The sequence below is a fragment of the Odocoileus virginianus genome, chromosome 1 (assembly GCF_023699985.2).
Source record: "Odocoileus virginianus isolate 20LAN1187 ecotype Illinois chromosome 1, Ovbor_1.2, whole genome shotgun sequence".
NCBI classification, from domain to species: Eukaryota; Metazoa; Chordata; class Mammalia; order Artiodactyla; family Cervidae; genus Odocoileus; species Odocoileus virginianus.
Genome location: NC_069674.1, coordinates 2,927,020 through 2,944,319, shown reverse-complemented (window position 1 = coordinate 2,944,319; position 17,300 = coordinate 2,927,020). Strand labels below are relative to the sequence as shown.

The window sequence follows — 17,300 nt, the reverse complement described above, 5'->3', positions numbered from 1 at the left end:
GTGTATGAACCTTGTGATCAAGCATACATAATTCATGAACTGGCAAATAGAGAGATCCGGATGCTGTGCCCAGCAGGGCTGTGGCCCATCTTCTGCGCTGGCTGGAGCCTTCCTGTGCTCACCCGACTGGCTGCTGGCCTTTGAACCATTAATCCGTGCTCAAGAGATATTTGGGTGGTGATCACCAGTCTGCCTGAGTCTCTGTTGTTCATATAGCATGAGTTTAGCTTCTGGTGGGAATTATCCGTCACACAAATTCCTCTGAGGACACAGACGAGAGCAGTGAGGACAGGCACTGTCTCTATGGTTTCCTGTTAGTCTGACAACTTTTTTCCTTTCCAGTCTGTGTCATTTTTCATCACTTTAATCTCATCTGTAATTGTCGCATCTCTCCATCCAGTCGAGCAGGTATAAACTCATGTTCTGAAATGAATGGGACTGGAAACCGAGACGGAAAAAAGTAAGTATTTTCTGTTTGCAAGTCTGTGATGTACTTCAGAGCTTTTCTGTTTATAATTTGAATTTCTCCCCATCTGGCCGCAGGATCTTTACTGACCAGAACTGCCTTATGGGTTGGTTGTGAGTTTGCTTGCTTCCGTGTGGTTATTTTCCCACTCGGAAACAACATAAACTTGGAACTCAGATTTTTTTTTAACTTGAACCAAAATAGTCTCTGTCAGCTCCCCGGAGTTTTTAAAAGACCAAATGTTTGTATGGCAGTTGTCTCTTTGTGAGCAAAGGCTGAGCAAACAGCACTGTTTTTGTGCAATTTCTGCTTGAGCAAAGGGGCAGCAGCTGAGACATGCTTAACCTACCAAAGACGTAAGAAATCTTAGGAAGGGCCAAAGAGACTCATAATATTAATAAATGTTTTCGTGACTGCACATGTGTGTTCACAGGCTCACATGAGTCTAGGTGTGTGCGCATGAGTGTGTCCATAGCTGAACGCATGGAAAATTGAGTGTTTAGTAAATGACCTGATTGACAGAGGCATTTACAATGGGACATGATTATCTGCTCTCATTTCAAAGCATGTCCTGTGTCCGAGGATGAGCCGAAAGGGGATGACTTGGAAGGGATGCTAAGAGGGAGCAGACAGGTGGTCCTGCTTCTCCATCACCCCCTTCCTGCCCCTCCCCGCCTTACCCGTCAGGCTGAGAACAGTGCCTCCTTCTGGGCACAGGTGTGGAGCAGCTCCCCTCCCCAGGGTCCGTGTTTGTATCTCACGAGAGGCTGCAGTCGATCACAGCATCCTAACGTCTGTGCAGCCCGGCTGCCTCGGCTTCCCGGAGCAGTGAGGTGAGGCAGGGTCTCCGCAGCACCCAGCCCTGCACCTGATGGGCACCCAGACTGGTGGTGTCATCATTTTTGCTGTTCCTCTTATTAAGAATAGACCTGAGCCACCCTGTATTCCACAGTTGGGACCCAGGTAAGAAACACCGCTTGACTGGAACCACAAGTAGCTGGTGGTCTGGCTGACCCAGACAGGACTGGGGACCACACCCTGACTCCTGGGTCCATGTGCAGACCTCAGAATGGTGCACCTTCTTCTAGGACTGTTTCTGTACCTGGCTGCCTTCCTCCACTAGCCTCTGAGCATCCTGGTGGCAGATGCGTCTGTCTTCTGCCCGTATCCCTGGGACCTGGCCCTGCTCCCTAAACATGGTAGAGTCTCCATATATGTTTGTCGGGTTGAATCACATGCAAAGTAAGAAGAAACTGCAAATAGGAGCTGTTGGAAGGATAGCAGTTAAACAGAGTGCTGTCGGATTCTGACCGTCTAGAGAGATTTGGGCCACTGTGGTCTGTGCAGAGACAGGAGGAAGGGAAGGATTGCAGGCAGCAGTGACGAACACGTGAACGCTTCCTGCTGTTCAAAACAACGCATTTAATCAGGAAGCTCTTGGCTGGATGCAAGTGAGATCGTTTGGAAGAAGAGGAAGAAAAGTAAGGAAAACCAACTTAAAGCTTCAGTGGTGAAGCTCCTCTGAAGGCTCTTTAGCAAAGGTGTCCCTAATTGTTTAAAATGAGTTTAGCAGGCTCCCCTTTAAGTGTTGCAAGCTCCCTGAAACCATGTGTGTGGGCCTCCTGGGTTCGGTGTGTTTCTTCTCCTCTTCCAGAAATCCTCAGCAACACTAGCCCAGGTCTGGTCAAACGATCACAAAGCCCAAACACCTTCCTCTGAATTGGGAATCCCCTGATTTTTCTCCACTTCTTTTGGGTTTGTTCTGAGTTAGGTGTTTTCCTAAATTATCTGCCCATTTTCAGGAGCCCAGGCATCATAGAAATCTCAAAACGATGGGTGATCTTAAAATTCACAGAGTCATGGGTTGAGGTCACCTGGGCCAGAGGAGTGAGCGTGGTGGCATGAGAGGAGGAGGATGCAGCACCTCGACCGCGACGCCCATGGGCCTGGGGGCAGGGCCTCGCAGAGGAGCTCGCGTAGGTGGGTAGGATTAGGTTATAATTAATCCATTTGAATTATACGTATAGGCTGCTTTTTAACTTCGGTGTCCACCCACAATGCAGAAGACCCCAGCTCGATTCCTGGGTCGGGAAGATCCCCTGGAGAAGGGATAGGCCGCCCACTCCGGTATTCTTGGGCTTCCCTTGTGGCTCAGCTGGTAAACAATCTTCCTGCAATGCTGGAGACCTGGGTTCAATCCCTGGGTTAGGAAGATCCCCCAGAGAAGGGAAAGGCTACCCACTCCAGGATTCTGGCCTGGAGAGTTCCATGGACTGTATAGTTCCAAGGGGTCTCAAAGAGTAGGACACGACTGAGCAACTTTTACTTTAGATGTAGTTTTTATTTGTATTGTTTCTGTTCGGCTTTTCTAAAGAATGTGACCTGATGTGTGTACTCGGTCGTGTCCAACTTTTGTGACGCCATGGGCTGTAGCGGGCTCCCCTGTCCGTGGGATTCTCCAGGAAAGGATACTGGAGTGGGTTGCCATTTCCTACCCCAGGGGATCTTTCAATTTAGGGATCAAACCCAGGTCTCTTGCACCTCCTGCATTGGCAGGCAGATTCTTTACTACTGTGCTACCTGGGAAGCCCATTCTAAAAAATATTCTATATTAAAATGACAGGAAAGATGACATGGTTGTGATGTGGCTCTCAGAAAAAAGAGAATACAATTCAGATCCTGTGAGTAAAGATAGCCACCCTCGGTGCTTAGAGAAAAAGGTTGGGGGCGGAGGGGTTACTGAGTATCAGGAAGGAAGCCAGGACCTGATTAAAGCGCAGGAGGTGGTCTTAGGGGATCCTTCTTTAGCTGGGTTTAAATATGCTGCCTTGATACACGACGACCAAGTATATGCTTAGGAAGCCGTCCTTCATGAGCTGCTAGTCCACTCAGCAAACGTTTCGTTCACGACAGTGACTCCCAGATTCAGGGCAGGTACTGGGATGACTCAGATCCCCGGCCCAAAGATTCGTGTGTGTGTGTGTGTATGTGTGTGTGTGTGTGTGTGTGTGTGAATCTGGGGGGCCGGGGTGGGAGTAGTGGAAACTTTGCAGGAGCAATTATGGGGTGTGTGTGTGTGTGTGTGTGTGTGTGTACAGTAGTGGAAACTTGGTCGGAGCAGTTGTGTTTTTTGAGAGTGGCATTCATCGTGACAGTTGCTGCCGTTGGTACCAAGGGCCCCTTTTGGGGCACAGTCAGGAAGGATGCAGGAGGGGAATCTGCAGCCGCTCCGTGAAGAGCGGGCTCCCTTGTTCGCATCTGCGCGTCCCTGCCCTGTGACGTCATACCAGTTCATTCACCTTGCTGGTAGGTGTCTGTATTGTTTACAGTGTCTATCCGTAACAAGTAAAGCTGCTACGAATATTCCTATAAAATAGAGCTAATTACTAAATAACGTGAACCCAAGCAACATGCGATTGAAGTGGACCATGCATGAGACGGGCAGTTTGCAGTCCACGCACGTGAATCGCACAGGCAGTTTTCCAGCGTCAACCCACTCAATATTTGAAGAAGGTAGATCAGAGCAGCACCAAGATAAATACGTGCCTGTAAGGACGGTAAAAGCAAACACAAAGAAACAAACGAAACAACCCCACACATACCTTTTTCAAGTTATAGCCTAGACCTCCGTTCGCCTCTAGCCGTAGGCTGACGAGACCATGTGCACTGGCATCCCAGTCTCTCAGTGTGGTAACGCCCTGGTGTTACCAGACCACCCTCCCATCACATGTGATTCGGCCCCTCCTCTGGAGAGGTTTTCCAGCTCCATCGTCAAGGGCAGCGGAGTGCACGCGAACTATGGCCCCGGGCATTTTTCGGCAGCTCCCTCTGATTTCCCGCAGCCGTGGGTGCAGACCTTCCAGATGAAGGCTGCCCTCTCAGCCTGGATCCCGGAGGAGGACCGGCACGGCCGCAGCTGACCAGTTCCCCAGGATGTCACAGCCTCAAGGGTTGAGCTCCTGTTGTGTTAAAGCACCGAGATTTGGGGGGGTTGTGTTTGAAACCACGAACCTATTTAGTGAAAACTGACTGTACGGCCTTTTTAACACAGCAATTGCAATGCCATTAATGAGCTTAACCAGCACAGTCTTACCTGTGTGTGAAGATATGTGTTAGAGGATTTCTGTGACAGTGTTTTTAGCAACAGCAACAACAAAAACCAGAAGGAAACAGTGTGAATATCCATCAGTAGGGAGTGGACCAAAGATATATGATGTGTGCACATAACAGAATACTATACATCTGCTTAAAATGAAGGTTTACCACTTGTGGAAATCATTTCCATCGTCATGGTACTGCAGCATCTACCATTCTGCAGCTTGATGTTTTCATGTAACATGGTACAGTAAATCCCCTACATACGAACCTCCAAGATGCAAGCTTTCAAAGATGCACATGTGTGTTCCATCAGCGCCAGGCGGGAGTGACCCTGCAGCTGGCCCTCCGTCTCCCATCGCTGACCATCCTTCGGCTCCACCACCTCCCACCTCCCCTCCTCCTCCAGTCATTCTTGTCTGTTCACGGATGCCAGCCCCTGTGTGCCAGCTGTTGTACTGGACTACTGTGCTTTTCAAGATACTGTCCTGTGAAATTAAACATATTTTCTTTATTTTTTTGTGTGTGTGTTTTATGTATTATTTGTGTGAAAAGAATTATAAGCCTATTGCAGCAGGTATTATGTAGCCCATTGTGTCGGCTACCTTTGTTGGGCTTACAAACAAACTGGACTTACGGACGTGATCTCGGAGTGTAACTCTTTCGTATGTAGGGGCTTACGGCATTTTCCACACTTGCCCATGTGTCTCCTGCACGCTGCGGTCTCCCACTGGGTGGGCAGACTGCATTTGCGGGGTCCCTCCCCTGATCACAGCTCACCCAGCAGCTGTTGCTCAAATGCAGTGGCAGTTAAGAGCAGTCTCCATGCCTCCGTTTGTCCATGCACAGGGCCCGCTCTGAGACAGGCGCAGTGGTGGGACCCTCGGCCGTGGGTCAGGCGCCATCAGGTTTCACAGCTGTGGCTGAGTCGTCCTCCCAGGCGGCCATGCCCACTCACCTGCTGGGCATTTGGCTTTGTCGTCCTGCTGTTGTCAGACTAGATATCAAAGCAGTTCAAACTACTGAGGTGTGCTGTGTTATACAGTATGCGGTGTATGTATTATTATTAACACATTTTTGTTGTTGTTTAGTCACTCAGTCGTATCCGACTCTTTGCGACCCCATGGACTGCGGCATGCCAGCCTTCCCTGTCCATCACCAGTTCCCGGAGCTTGCTCAAACTCATGTCCGTTGAGTCAGGAATACCACCAAACATCTCATCCTCTGTCGTCCCCTTCTCCTCCTGCCTTCAGTCTTTCCCAGCATCGGGGTCTTTTTCAGTGAGTCAGTGCTTCGCATCAGGTGGCCAAAGCACTGGAGCTTCAGCTTCAGCATCAGTCCTTCCAATGAGTGTTCAGGACTAATCTCCTTTAGGATGGACTGGTTGGATCTCCTTGCAGTCCACGGGACTCTCAAGAGTCTTCTCCAACACCACAGTTCAAAAGCATCCATTCTTCGGTGCTCAGCTTTCCTTATGGTCCAGCTCTCACATCCATACATGATTTAGTGGAAAAATGTATTTTTGCCACATGATATTGTTTGGTTACCATCTATCATGTGGCAATAATATCTTTTAAATACACATGGAAATGATAAATACTAACTCCAAGTTAAGTCAACCTCTGGGAAGGGAGCAGACTGAGATTAGGGTACATGGGTGACCTCAAATCTGTGTGTTAAGTTTTATCTCTAAAAAGTAAGGCGATGTGCTATAACTTAAAAATTTGATAAAGCTGCGTATTTACATGAAAGGTTCTTTTTTTTTTAATGTTTGACATAATTACTTATTTGTAAATTTGACCAGCTACACGCAGATGGATAGCCATTCCCTTCTCCAGGGGATCTTCCCCACCCAGGGATCAAACCCAGGTCTCCTGCATTGCAGGCGGATTCTTCACCAGCTGAACCACCAGGGAAGCCCAACATACAAAAAACATTTTAGGATGTTTTAGAATAATTTAGGTTACTTCTGGAAAGTGGGGTGAGAAGGACCTTTTACTTGTCACTTTATTCCTTTCTGTGGTGTTTGAATTTTTTTAGAAGCATGTGCCAAGTTCACTGGGCTTCCTGAGGGCTCAGTGGTAAGGAAACCATCTGCCAGTGCAGGAGACATAAGAGACTCGGGTTCGATCCCTGCGTTGGGAAGATCCCCTGGAGGAGGGCATGGCGCCCCACTCCAGTGTTCTTGCCTGGAGACTCCCGTGGACAGAGGAGCCTGGCAACCTACTGTCCCTGGGGTCACAAAGAGTCAGACACACCTGAAGGAATGTAGCTCACATGCCCGCATCAAGTTCATGCATTTGGAAATAAGGGCCCCATCCAGGCTCAACAACTTCCCTGCTATACTGCTGGGACAGAAGACTTAAAGCTCTCAAAGCCTGTGTTTTCTCATCTGCAAAACACGGTTGGAAGCACCTGCTTTGTAGAGCCACTGGGAGGACTAGGAATTATTCATATAAACACCTAGCAGAGTGCCTTTGACATAGTAGGCACTAAATAAATAATCACTGTTTACATTATTAATAAGAACAGAGGACGTGCTCTGTTTGCAAATGTGCTCTCCCCGAAATGTGCGGAGGAAGGAGCGCAGCTTGTCTCTCAGTACCTGCTCTGTTCTTCCACACGCACGCCCGTGGGGAACCGGATCTTCCAGCCAGGAAACTTAGCTTGACTCAATAATTGAAACCCACCGCCGGTGCTTAGCCCCTTCAGTGAGCGCCGTCCCTTTAGGCTAAACGCACAAAGTCTCCCAACCCTGCTGCTCCCTCCCCACCCTGGGTCAAAGGTGCCTGGTTCCGCAAATAAAAAGGCAGGACACCCAGTACCACTCGATTTCAGGTAAACAACAAGTGAATTTTTAGTTGTAAATCCCAGTGCTGCCTGGGACATATTTATACTGAAAATACATATTGTTTATCTGGAACTCAAATGTAACTGGATAACCTGCATTTGATCTGGGCATCCTACCCATGGGGAAATGGAGGAGCGGCACCCAGCGGGTCAGACGAGGCCCCAGACTTCCTGGACTTTCTGTCTGGGTCCGGTCCCGGGCAGGGGACAAGCAGTCCATGGCTGCTGTGACCGCTGTCTGTCCCTCAGCCCTGATGGCCCCGGGGCGCCCCCGGCTGGAGCAGCCCCTCGTGCCTCTCACGGTACCGCGGACCCCGTGGCCTCTCGGCCGCACTCTCTCCGGGCCTGGGACTGGGATTCCACTCTGCAGCCTCTGAGTGTGGCCGGGGCTCTGAGCCTCGCGGTGGTGGGACCCACGCAGACCCCCGGCTCACAGCTCGGCCCCTTGTCACCGGGCCCCTTGGAAGTGGGCAGGGAGTCCTGATGGTGATCCCGGGGAAGCTGCCCAAGTAGTGTGAACCCGCAGCTTAGATGCGGCCTCCCCGTGAGCTCAGAGCACCTGCGAGTCCCCTGCGGGGACTCTGCGAGGCAGAGGAACAGCAGCCCCGCCCACCAGGCCCCGGGACACATCCATCCCCTCTGCCCAAGGCTGCCCACCCACCCTCACGGCCTCTCTCCCTGCCGTCTCCCCAGATCACCAGGGCCAAGGGGCTGCCTCCCCAGCTCCTTCCTTTGTGGTCTGGGGTCCTTCGCTCAGCGTTCAGTCCACAGATATGTGATCAAGCCCCAATTATGTTCTAAACAGCATTCTAGATGCTGGAGATAATGGCAGTAAATAAGACCAAGTTTCAGAATTTGTTCATATAAATTCTAGGGCTTCTGTTCTAGTGCAATTGAAATGAACAGTGGACACATATGCTGAAAATTCATACTCTCGGGTCCTGATGTCATGGCAAGGGGTAGCGCTCTGTAAAGAAGACGGGGAGTGGGGCCGGGCTGGGGGGGTGGCTGGGGTGGGAGTTTCTCTTGCATCGGGATTTGGGGGGTGGAGGAGGTGTGTGAGCAGAGACTGAATGAAGACAAAGCCTGTTTCTGGGAGCAGAGACTTCAGGCAGAGAGGACAGTAGGCTGGGGCGGGGATGGGGAGCAAGACTGGTGCCCTTCACACCCTGCACGAAGGCCCACCACCACCACACTACCCCCAGTGGAACAGGAGTGCAGAGAAGGCGCAGAGATGAGGCTGGAAAAGTCCATGCCTGCCTCTCAGTATGCCTTCAGAATATCTGAAAAGTACGTTTGGGAGCCCTTTTCTCTTGCCAGACTCTCCTTTTGCTAAAGAGGGTAACACAGTTGACCCACAGACAGCCTGCACCTGGCCAGGCCCCCTTCTCACCCCAGGCCTGCAGCTTCGGGACAACCTAAGAACTGGAAGCTGCATCAGGGAACAGGGAAGCACGGCTGAACACTTGCGCAGTGATCGTGTTACCCTACAAGTGTCACCCAGGCATTTAGGAGACAAGGAGGGGAGGGCTTCTCCCGGGAGGAGCCAGCAAGGCAGCCTCGACGGGTGACTCAGGGCTGAGGCCGCAGATTGACCGGAGCTCAGTGAAGACACTGTAGGGCTGCCTGGAGGGTCACAGCGAGGTTATAAGAGCGTCAATGTTTTATCTCGTTGTGACCACCTAAAACCATGCACTTCTTGGGTTCCTTGTAATTGGCACGGACGCAAACTTAGGAAGATGTGCCCTTAACCCCCAGGGACCTGGCCTCTGTTGTCCACGCTGATGACCCCTCCATGGGGCCAGCGCCCAGAGCCCCGAGGAGCGTGTGGTGACCAAGGCTTGGTTCTCTTTGAGTCTCAGCTAACTCACGGCCTCCTTGTCTCTCTACCCACTGCAGGTCCTGGGGTCCCCACGGTGACCGTGCACAACACGACCGATAAGAAAAGTAAGTTGCTCTTTGGTCTTGTCTTAAATCTCCCTGCAACGTGGGAGGGGGAAGCGGAAAGGCTTTAAGAGGTAATCCAGGTGTAGATTCTGTTTGGAGGCCGCGATGGTCGTCTTCTGGCAGCTCCAGACGAACCCACATCCCCAGTACTGGTTAGATGTGATGGACGTGAAGCTCTCCCAGCCAGTGAGGGCCCACAGGCCCGCAGGTGCCAAGGCCCGGAGGCCGCCTGGGGTGAGCCGGCCTTGTCTGCGACCCCCTAGGCAGAGCCCCACCTGAGGCAGAGCCCTGGGCCGCAGTGACGTGCACAGCCAGTGCTGGGCTCTCCAGCTGGGCCTGCCAAGCCCTCCCGGCTCTGAGAGTCCCCCGTCACGGGCCGAGGCTCCATGGACGCCTCCAGCCCATCTGCTTCTGTGGGTCTGGGGGCACCTCCCTGGCACAGGGGTCTTCATGTCCAGGCCACTGTAGCGGTGGAGCTTTCCAGAGACTCTCCAGGACCCACACACATGTGTGACATGTTGTGCACATGTATGTTCACATGAAATGGTGGGTGCAGGCAGCCAGCGGGAGAGCTCAGAAGTAAGGAGCCCTCGACCTTGGTCACCCCCTGTCTCGGCCTTCCTCTGCCCTAATCCCTCGGTAGTCTGGGCCTCCATTCCCCCCGGTCTGCCCCACTTCCTGGCACCAGCACCCCTGCTGCACCAGCCCTGGCTGGACCGTGCTCAGCACCCTCCCTCAGACAGCCCCACCTCATAGCGGTTCCTTTAATTCTCTTGGCAAGGGACTGCTGCTGTCTCGATGGAAGGGTTTCAGGGACCAGGGAGAGTTGGTTAGGGGGAAGGTTCCGGAAAGGAGATGGCCAGCAGCACATTTAGACAGAAATCCAAAATTAAAAGTCAGTAACAATGAAATCAAAAGTAAATAACCGAATCATTTAAGTGCAAAGGAAAAAAAGCCAGAAAATGGATGTGAGAGTGGGTGGATACAGAGTCCATTCCGTATATATATTCGTGGGTGGGCTCCGTGCCAGATGCTGACACTGCAGGAAGAGCTGGGGGGGCCAACTGGAAAATAAGACCCAAAGGTCACAGTTCCCAATAGCCCATCAGAGCCGAGCGTGGAGTCCCATCTCCATGCACTGCAGTGGGGAGTCTGCGGGGGGTTTTTTCCTGGGTGTTTAACTCCTGGCTCATTTGAAAAGACCGTGATGCTGGGAAGGATTGAGGGCGGGAGGAGAAGGGGACGACAGAGGATGAGATGGTTGGATGGCATCACCGAATCAATGGACATGAGTTTGAGTAAGCTCCAGGAGTTGGTGATGGACAGGGAGGCCTGGCATGCTGCATATCATGGGGTCACCAAGAGTTGGACATAACTGAGCGACTGAACTGAACTGAACTAATTCCTAACAGGTCTTAGGTCAGCTCCAGAGCCTCCCATCCCAACATGTCCCCGCTGTGTTGGCACAGAACACAGTGCCCCTGGGTTTGGATCTGTCTGTTGAACTGGGCAAGCTGTCCCCAGGCGAGGGTGGGGCTCCCCCTGTCCGAGACGCAGGGGGGTTGGGGAGTCCATCAAAGCCTCCTGGCCCCTCTGCCGAAGCCCACATGATGTGCCTGCCCCACCCAAGGCTGCAGCGTGACCACCTTCCAGAACTAGGGCGGGTCTGGGGCCTGAAGTAGGGGTGATGGTGACCGTGACCTGGGCCGGCGTCGCAGAGCCGGCCTCAAGCCGGAGCCACTGCTGCAGATCCTCTGCGTGTTTTATCCCATCTTCTCCCCCCACCGCCCGGGAGGCAGGCACCCCCGTTACCCCAGAATTGACGAGGAAACCCGAGGCAGAGGAGCATACCTGATGTGCGCCCAGCCGGAGAGCGCTGGTCCCACCTCGAGCAGGCAGCAGGGCCACAGCCCGGCCCCCAGCTCGGAGCACAGCACTGGCCAGCGCAGCCTCCGGCCAGTGTGGCCCGGGGGCTACTCAGGCCCAGCGGCTCTGTCCTGCATCCACCCGGAGACAGGCCAGGCCAGGCAGGCCACTCCCCCCCAAGCCCACACACCCTAGCCTCTGAGCCGGCTGGGCGACCACAGCCTCATCCTCTCCCTGCCCCAGAGACAGAGGTCCTTGCCCTGCACTGAACCCTGCTCAGCCTCTGTGCAGTTGCAGGGTAGCCCCGAGAAGGAGGGAGACCCCGGGGGAGGGTTCTGCGGTCAGCAGGACTGAGCCCTTGAACCGCACCCCAAATACCTAATCCACATTGGCACTACACTCACCTTTTTTTACATAATTGAGTGACCACTTAATATCAAGGGCTGGCCTGCCTGCAGCTTCCTGGACAGTCCTGGGCGCCCGCCTCACAGCAGCTCACCCGAGGTCACACCGCCGGGCTGGGCCAGACCTTGGTTCACGCGAGCCCAAGCACAAGGTCGTGACCTTGCGGCTCGCTCCTGTCAGTGGGGGCTGAGGCCTTCGTCCTGCTGTCACCCGAGTGACCTGCTCATAGCCACAGCCTCCCCGACGGTCCCTCCACAAACCGCCCCGGTTAGCCTGACGCAGCACTGAGTCCCTGTGGTCTGTGAGCCCCAAGCAGAGCCCAGGGTCCCCCCACTCGGCTGGAAGGCGGTTCCGACCTGCGTGCAGGTGGGAGACGGAGCGTGGGGGCCACCTGCCCGCAGCCCAGCAGCCCGAGGGCGAGTCTTTGGAGACGCTGTGGGGAGCCTGGACAGTCAGCCTGTGGCCTGCATTGTGCGACAGCCCCATGCAGACAGGCCATGGCAGGCAGGGCCCCGGAAGGTCCCGCCTGTCTCTGAAGACAGCAGCCGTTTCCTGGTTTCTTGGCCCGCTCTGGAACTTGAAATTACTGTTTCAGAATTCTTTGCCTTCCCCCTCCTCTGCCCCTTGACCCCAGAGCCACTCTGGGACTATCTGATTTCTTTCCCTTTATAAAATCTTCTTTACAAACAGAGGCTGCGGTGTCACAGATGTGACTCTGAATTATTTAGAAGCTGTTTCCTGAAGAGTGTAATTGTGGTCAGGGCTGGAGTGCACTCGTTAGGTGCTGGGTGTTCAGGCCACTCAGGCACTGGGGCGGCGGAGCCGACACAGCCGTGTAAACAGACGCTTTGAGGTGAGCGTAAGCGGTGTGAGCTCGGGGAGGGGGTGCGATCCAGGTGCAGAGGTCCACCAGCTCCCCGATTGCCCCCAACACAGCCCAGCCCGGGTCCCGAGCGCCTGCAGGTGGGTACAGCGTGGTCTGCCCCGACAGCGCCCATGGCATCGTGACCCCTGCTCCTGGACCCGAGTTCCTGGGCTGCCGGGCGTGGTTCCTGCCCCAGAACTCCTGGCCAGCGTCTCTGCCTCCTGCTCCCTTCAGGAGGGTTGTTATAAAGAAGCAAAGCCCGCTCGCGTGGCGGGTGGGGTCACAGCGGCTCTTGTTTGAGGCCGTCCCAGCCAGCGGCTGTCTGGTGCCAGTCCACATGCTCCCTCGGTCCTCTGCCTGGTGGCCACCCCACCCTCTCCACCTTCCTCCGAGTGACCACACAGGGGTGTCAGCTGTGCCATCAGGCATGTCAGGAGCCAGGACAATGGGGAGATGTCCTCCGGAGGGGTCGGCACGAGTACGCCTGGCCCCATCAAGCCCAAGATTGTCCCCAGGACTCTGGAGGGCGGTGGGCTGGAGGCTCCATGTCCACCGCTACTGCGTCCTCAGTGAGAACAGAGTTGACTGGGTGGGGGCCACACGTGGCCCCTCATCGAGCCAGTGCTATAGACACACTCCATCACCCTGCCTCCATGTCGCTTATAGCCTGACGAGAGAAAGAGGGACAGCACCCGTGTGACCACCTTTAGGATCGCATCCGTGCCGCACTGGGCTTGAGCCGCACATCCCCGGGTGGGCGGGCTGCCTCTGGGATGCCGCGGTCACTGACGCTATGGGGACAGCTGCCCAAGACACACCAGGAAGGCCCGGGCTACAGAAGGCCTGGAAATCCAGGCGGGTGGCCAGACCCCGGCAACGGGGGAGCACTGCCCAGACCAAGCGGCCTCCGTGCCAGCCCCGCCCTCCTGCCGCCGGCAGCAACCGAGACGGGGCGGCAGTGCTTCTCTCCTCCAGCCCAGCAGCTCGCTGGCTTCCACTCGATGCTGGTCACTCAGGCCCCCAAATGCAGCCGAGTGGCGATTCCACCAATGGCCTGAGCCAACTGGGCCCCAGAACAGCCACGGCCACACGGCGCCTGCATGCGGGGGCCCAGCTGGGAGGCAGCCCTTGCGAGCCACCCGGCTTCCAGCAGGCTCACCGTGTCCAGATCTGATAATAGCTAATTCCGTCAAATATTAGAGGGGCTCACATTTAATTAAGGAGCGGCCATTTGTCTGCTCCTGACGGCAGGTCCCCATGGCCACCACGTCAAAAGAGACTCCTTGGGGAACAAGCCCATCTTTTCTTATTTCCTCCGCCGAGCCCCTGCCCTCTTTGAATGCAATTATGGGAACAAATAAAATGGCTTAACTCAACTCCCCGGTGGGACAGCCAGCTCTCTGCTGATAAAACCGGTTGTGTGGGCAATCATTAAATGAGAAATCTAATATTTAACTAAATTTAATAGTCTGTTGCCGTGGTGCCTTTCTGTGAAGGGTGGGATTTTAATACAGAGGGACTAGCTATTCACACGCCGTCTGCCGAGGCCGTGTGCCATCAGTTAGAGCTCCAGGGGCTCCCTCTCGAAGCCACAGCTTCCAGGCCCCGGAACCATCCAGAAGCTCCGTGTTCTGGTGGCAACTGTGTTCCCCGTAGCTCCACGCGAGCCTCGCTCGTAGGCTGCGTGTCGCCTGAGCACAAAGCTCCTTCAAGCTTAGCTGGTGTCAGCAGTGTCAAATCCTCGTGCAGATGCGTGGAGAGAAGGTGACAACCAGCGCTGAGCGGCTGCTCCAGGTCTCCTGCCTGGTGAAGTCTGCCCATCCAGGCCGCCTCCCCCCAACCCCCGGAGCTTTGTCCAGCCCCCAGAAGTGGGAGCTCGGAGCTGCTTCTCTGACAGCAAAGGACCCATCCCTGCTCTTGTCCCCAAGGACGCTCCTTCTGTGTTCCTGCTGATCCCCTGTCTTCATGCGTCTCCTCTGGTCTGACCCACAGCCCCACCCGCGCCCCCAAGCCCCTTAGCTGCCGGCCCCCAGGCTTCTCCTGAGCAGACACAGAGGTCCAGATCACAGGCTGGAGGGCTGAGGCTTCTAGAGGACCCTGTGAGGTCCGTGCTCCATCCTACCATAAGCTTGGGTTTGGGTAGCATCAGTGAAATTAGAAGATGCTTGTTCCTTGGAAGAAAAGCTGTGACAAACCTAGACAGAGTATTAAAAGCAGAGACATCACTTTGCCCACAAAGGTCCGTATAGTCAAAGCTATGGCTTTTCCACTAGTCACCTATGGATGGGAGAGTGGGACCACAAAGAAGGCTGAGTGCCGAAGAACTGATGCTTTCACACTGTGGTGCTGGAGAGGACTCCTGGAGTTCCTTGGACAGCAAGGAGACCAAACCAGTCAATTCTAAAGGAAATCAACCCTGAATATTCACTGGAAGGACTGATGCTGAAGCTCCAATACTTTGGCCACCTGATGTGAAGAGCTGACCCATTGGAAAAGACCCTGATGCTGGAGAAGATTGAAGGCGAGAGGAAGAAGGGGAGGACAGAGGGTGAGATGGTTGGATGGCATCACCGACTCAATGGACATGAGCTTGAGCAAGCTCTGGGAAATAGGGAAGGACAGAGAAGCCTGGTGTGCAATAATCCATGGGGTTGCAAAGAGTCGGACACAACTGAGCGACTGAACAACAATGAATTTCCTCAATTCCCAAAATTAAATAGTAACTTGGGTGTTCATTAGCCCTCCAAGCACTGTCAAGTTTTAAATCAGTTGGATTAAAATGTGCTTTTGTTTTGTTTTGCTTGGTGTGGGAAGCAGGGGTTAATAGACCTTGATTGCTTCGACTCTTACCACCAAGAGATCTGAACACCAGGGCCCTCAGAGCCCCATGGGGTTTCGGAAACCCCCAGGGGGACCACTCAGTCCTTTTCACGTGGGAAAAGGAAGAAAGACTTGGGCCAAAACCCAGGCTCGGCTTCCGTGAAGATGCATCACGTCCCGGGCGTGAGTCAGATTTCCACAGGCCGGTCGATTCCTGTTACTGGAAACTTGTGTGTCTTGTCCCTGGGATGGGACTGAGCCCCGACGCCCGGCATGGGATGGGGCAGCCAGTCCCGTGACCGAGTCTCTGAGAGCTGGTGTGGTGTGGACTTGGAGGGGGTCCTGAGATTGATGGTGGGGGCTTCTCTCGGGGGAGGTGACCTTTGACCTGATGGAGGGGAGAAGCCGGGATCACAGAACAGCAAGTGCGAAGGTGCGGAGGCAGCAGAGAATGTGGGAAATAACGTCATTTCCATCGTCTGGTGGGGCTCCCTCCCAAGCATCCTGCCCTGAGAGTGTGGATAGACATGGAGAGGAAATAGTTAATACCTCGTAAACCGGCTCTTCTGTGGGTCCGGAACGCTGTGTTAAAGGGCCGAGGCCGTTGGGGCTCAGGGAAAACGACTGCTCTCTGCTGTTAGGACTGCGGGGCGATCTCGCCACACTGAGGTTGGGGGTCCCCTCCCTCACATGTCTGCAGGACTGCAAGGTGAAGAGAGTGCCACCTCCGGGCTGGGTCTCCAGGTCCCCGAGCTGAGGTCATGTCTGCCAGGACCTCCAGGCGTCACAGGCGGTGCAGGTGGTAAAGAACCCACCTGCCAGTGCAGGAGACATCAGAGGTGCGGGTTCCATCCCCGGGTCGGGAAGATCCCCTGGAGGAGGACATGGAAACCCACTCCAGTGTTCTTGCCTGGAGAGTCCCGTGGACAGAGGAGCCTGGCGGGCTACAGTCCACGGGGTCGCAGAGTTAGACGCGACTGAGGGCCTAAGCAGGCGCACGCACTGTTTGACCTCCCTGTGTCAGCACTGCCCTTGTGGACACACCTTTTCTTTCTCACTCTCTACGAAGGACAGCATTTCTTGCCTGCCAAACGGTGGGGTCCAGCTTCACAATTGTTAATGCTCCATGTATTTGAGAGTTAGTTTCACCATTTCTCCCCTCACCTTGTCACCAAAGCTAAATATCCAAATATGTGCTCAACAAACTCGTGAAGCACCTCTGTCTTGTTTCTTGGCTTGTCACAGGCCCTGGGAACTTTCGGTCGCATCTGCCCCCGAGGAAGTGTGGGGTTCCTGCTCAGGGTGGTCCCCGTGGCTCCACAGATAGAACACTCAGTGCTGGGGGTCCTAAGCGCTGGGGGTCCTAAGTGCTGGGGGTCCTAAGTGCTGGCTCACCTTCCTGACCTGTTGTTCTTAAAAGCAGTTATCAGCATGCTTGTGAGATTAGGTTCTTCTTTAAAGGTTCACACCCATTTCCAAGTGACTTGTCTACACAAAGGTCAAGCCCCTTGAAGATAAAATTTCCTTTCGAATGAACCACGAGTCGTCTCCAAGTAGGGTTGGGGGGAGACAGGAGGAAATGAGTCACGTGTCAGATGGAGAAGTTGGAGGAGGGCCAGTTCTGCAGGGGCTGGAAGAAGGGGGCTTTTGTGGGGACAGGGTCCCTGCCAAGGCCTCCGTGAGCCGGCACAACGTAAGGATCTCAGAGCAGACCCTCAGGTGCTGGGAAGGGTGCGGCCACCACTCTGGCCTGGAGGCAGACAGGCCGGTCCCCCTGCAGTGGGACTCTCATGGCCGCGTGACCACCTTGAATGAGGGTCTCCAGGGCCAGGCCACCTACGGCTAAGGCAAGAAAGCCAAGTCCGTCCTCCTCTCCTGGACAAAGTGGCAAAGGTCACCTCCAGCTCCTATCCTCTCTTCCAGTGTAGTATTGCAGCCACTCCATTTGGAAACCACTTGCCTTGACAGATGTGATGTCAATTCCCC

At 54.3% G+C, this 17,300-nt stretch overlaps 1 protein-coding gene across 6 annotated transcripts in view; it reads left to right on the top strand.

Annotated features, from left to right (window-relative positions):
* The window catches only part of DPP6 (dipeptidyl peptidase like 6), a 1,052,271-nt gene that overhangs the window by 1,009,012 nt on the left and 25,959 nt on the right, over positions 1–17,300 (top strand). For all 6 annotated transcript variants that reach the window (XR_011482010.1, XM_070450430.1, XM_070450574.1 and 3 more), the window contains exon 17: positions 9,311–9,358. Coding sequence is in view for 5 of the 6 variants with exons in the window: in XM_070450430.1 (XP_070306531.1) it covers positions 9,311–9,358 (48 nt within the window). In the remaining variant the exon portion in view is untranslated. The remainder of the gene's footprint in view (positions 1–9,310; positions 9,359–17,300) is intronic.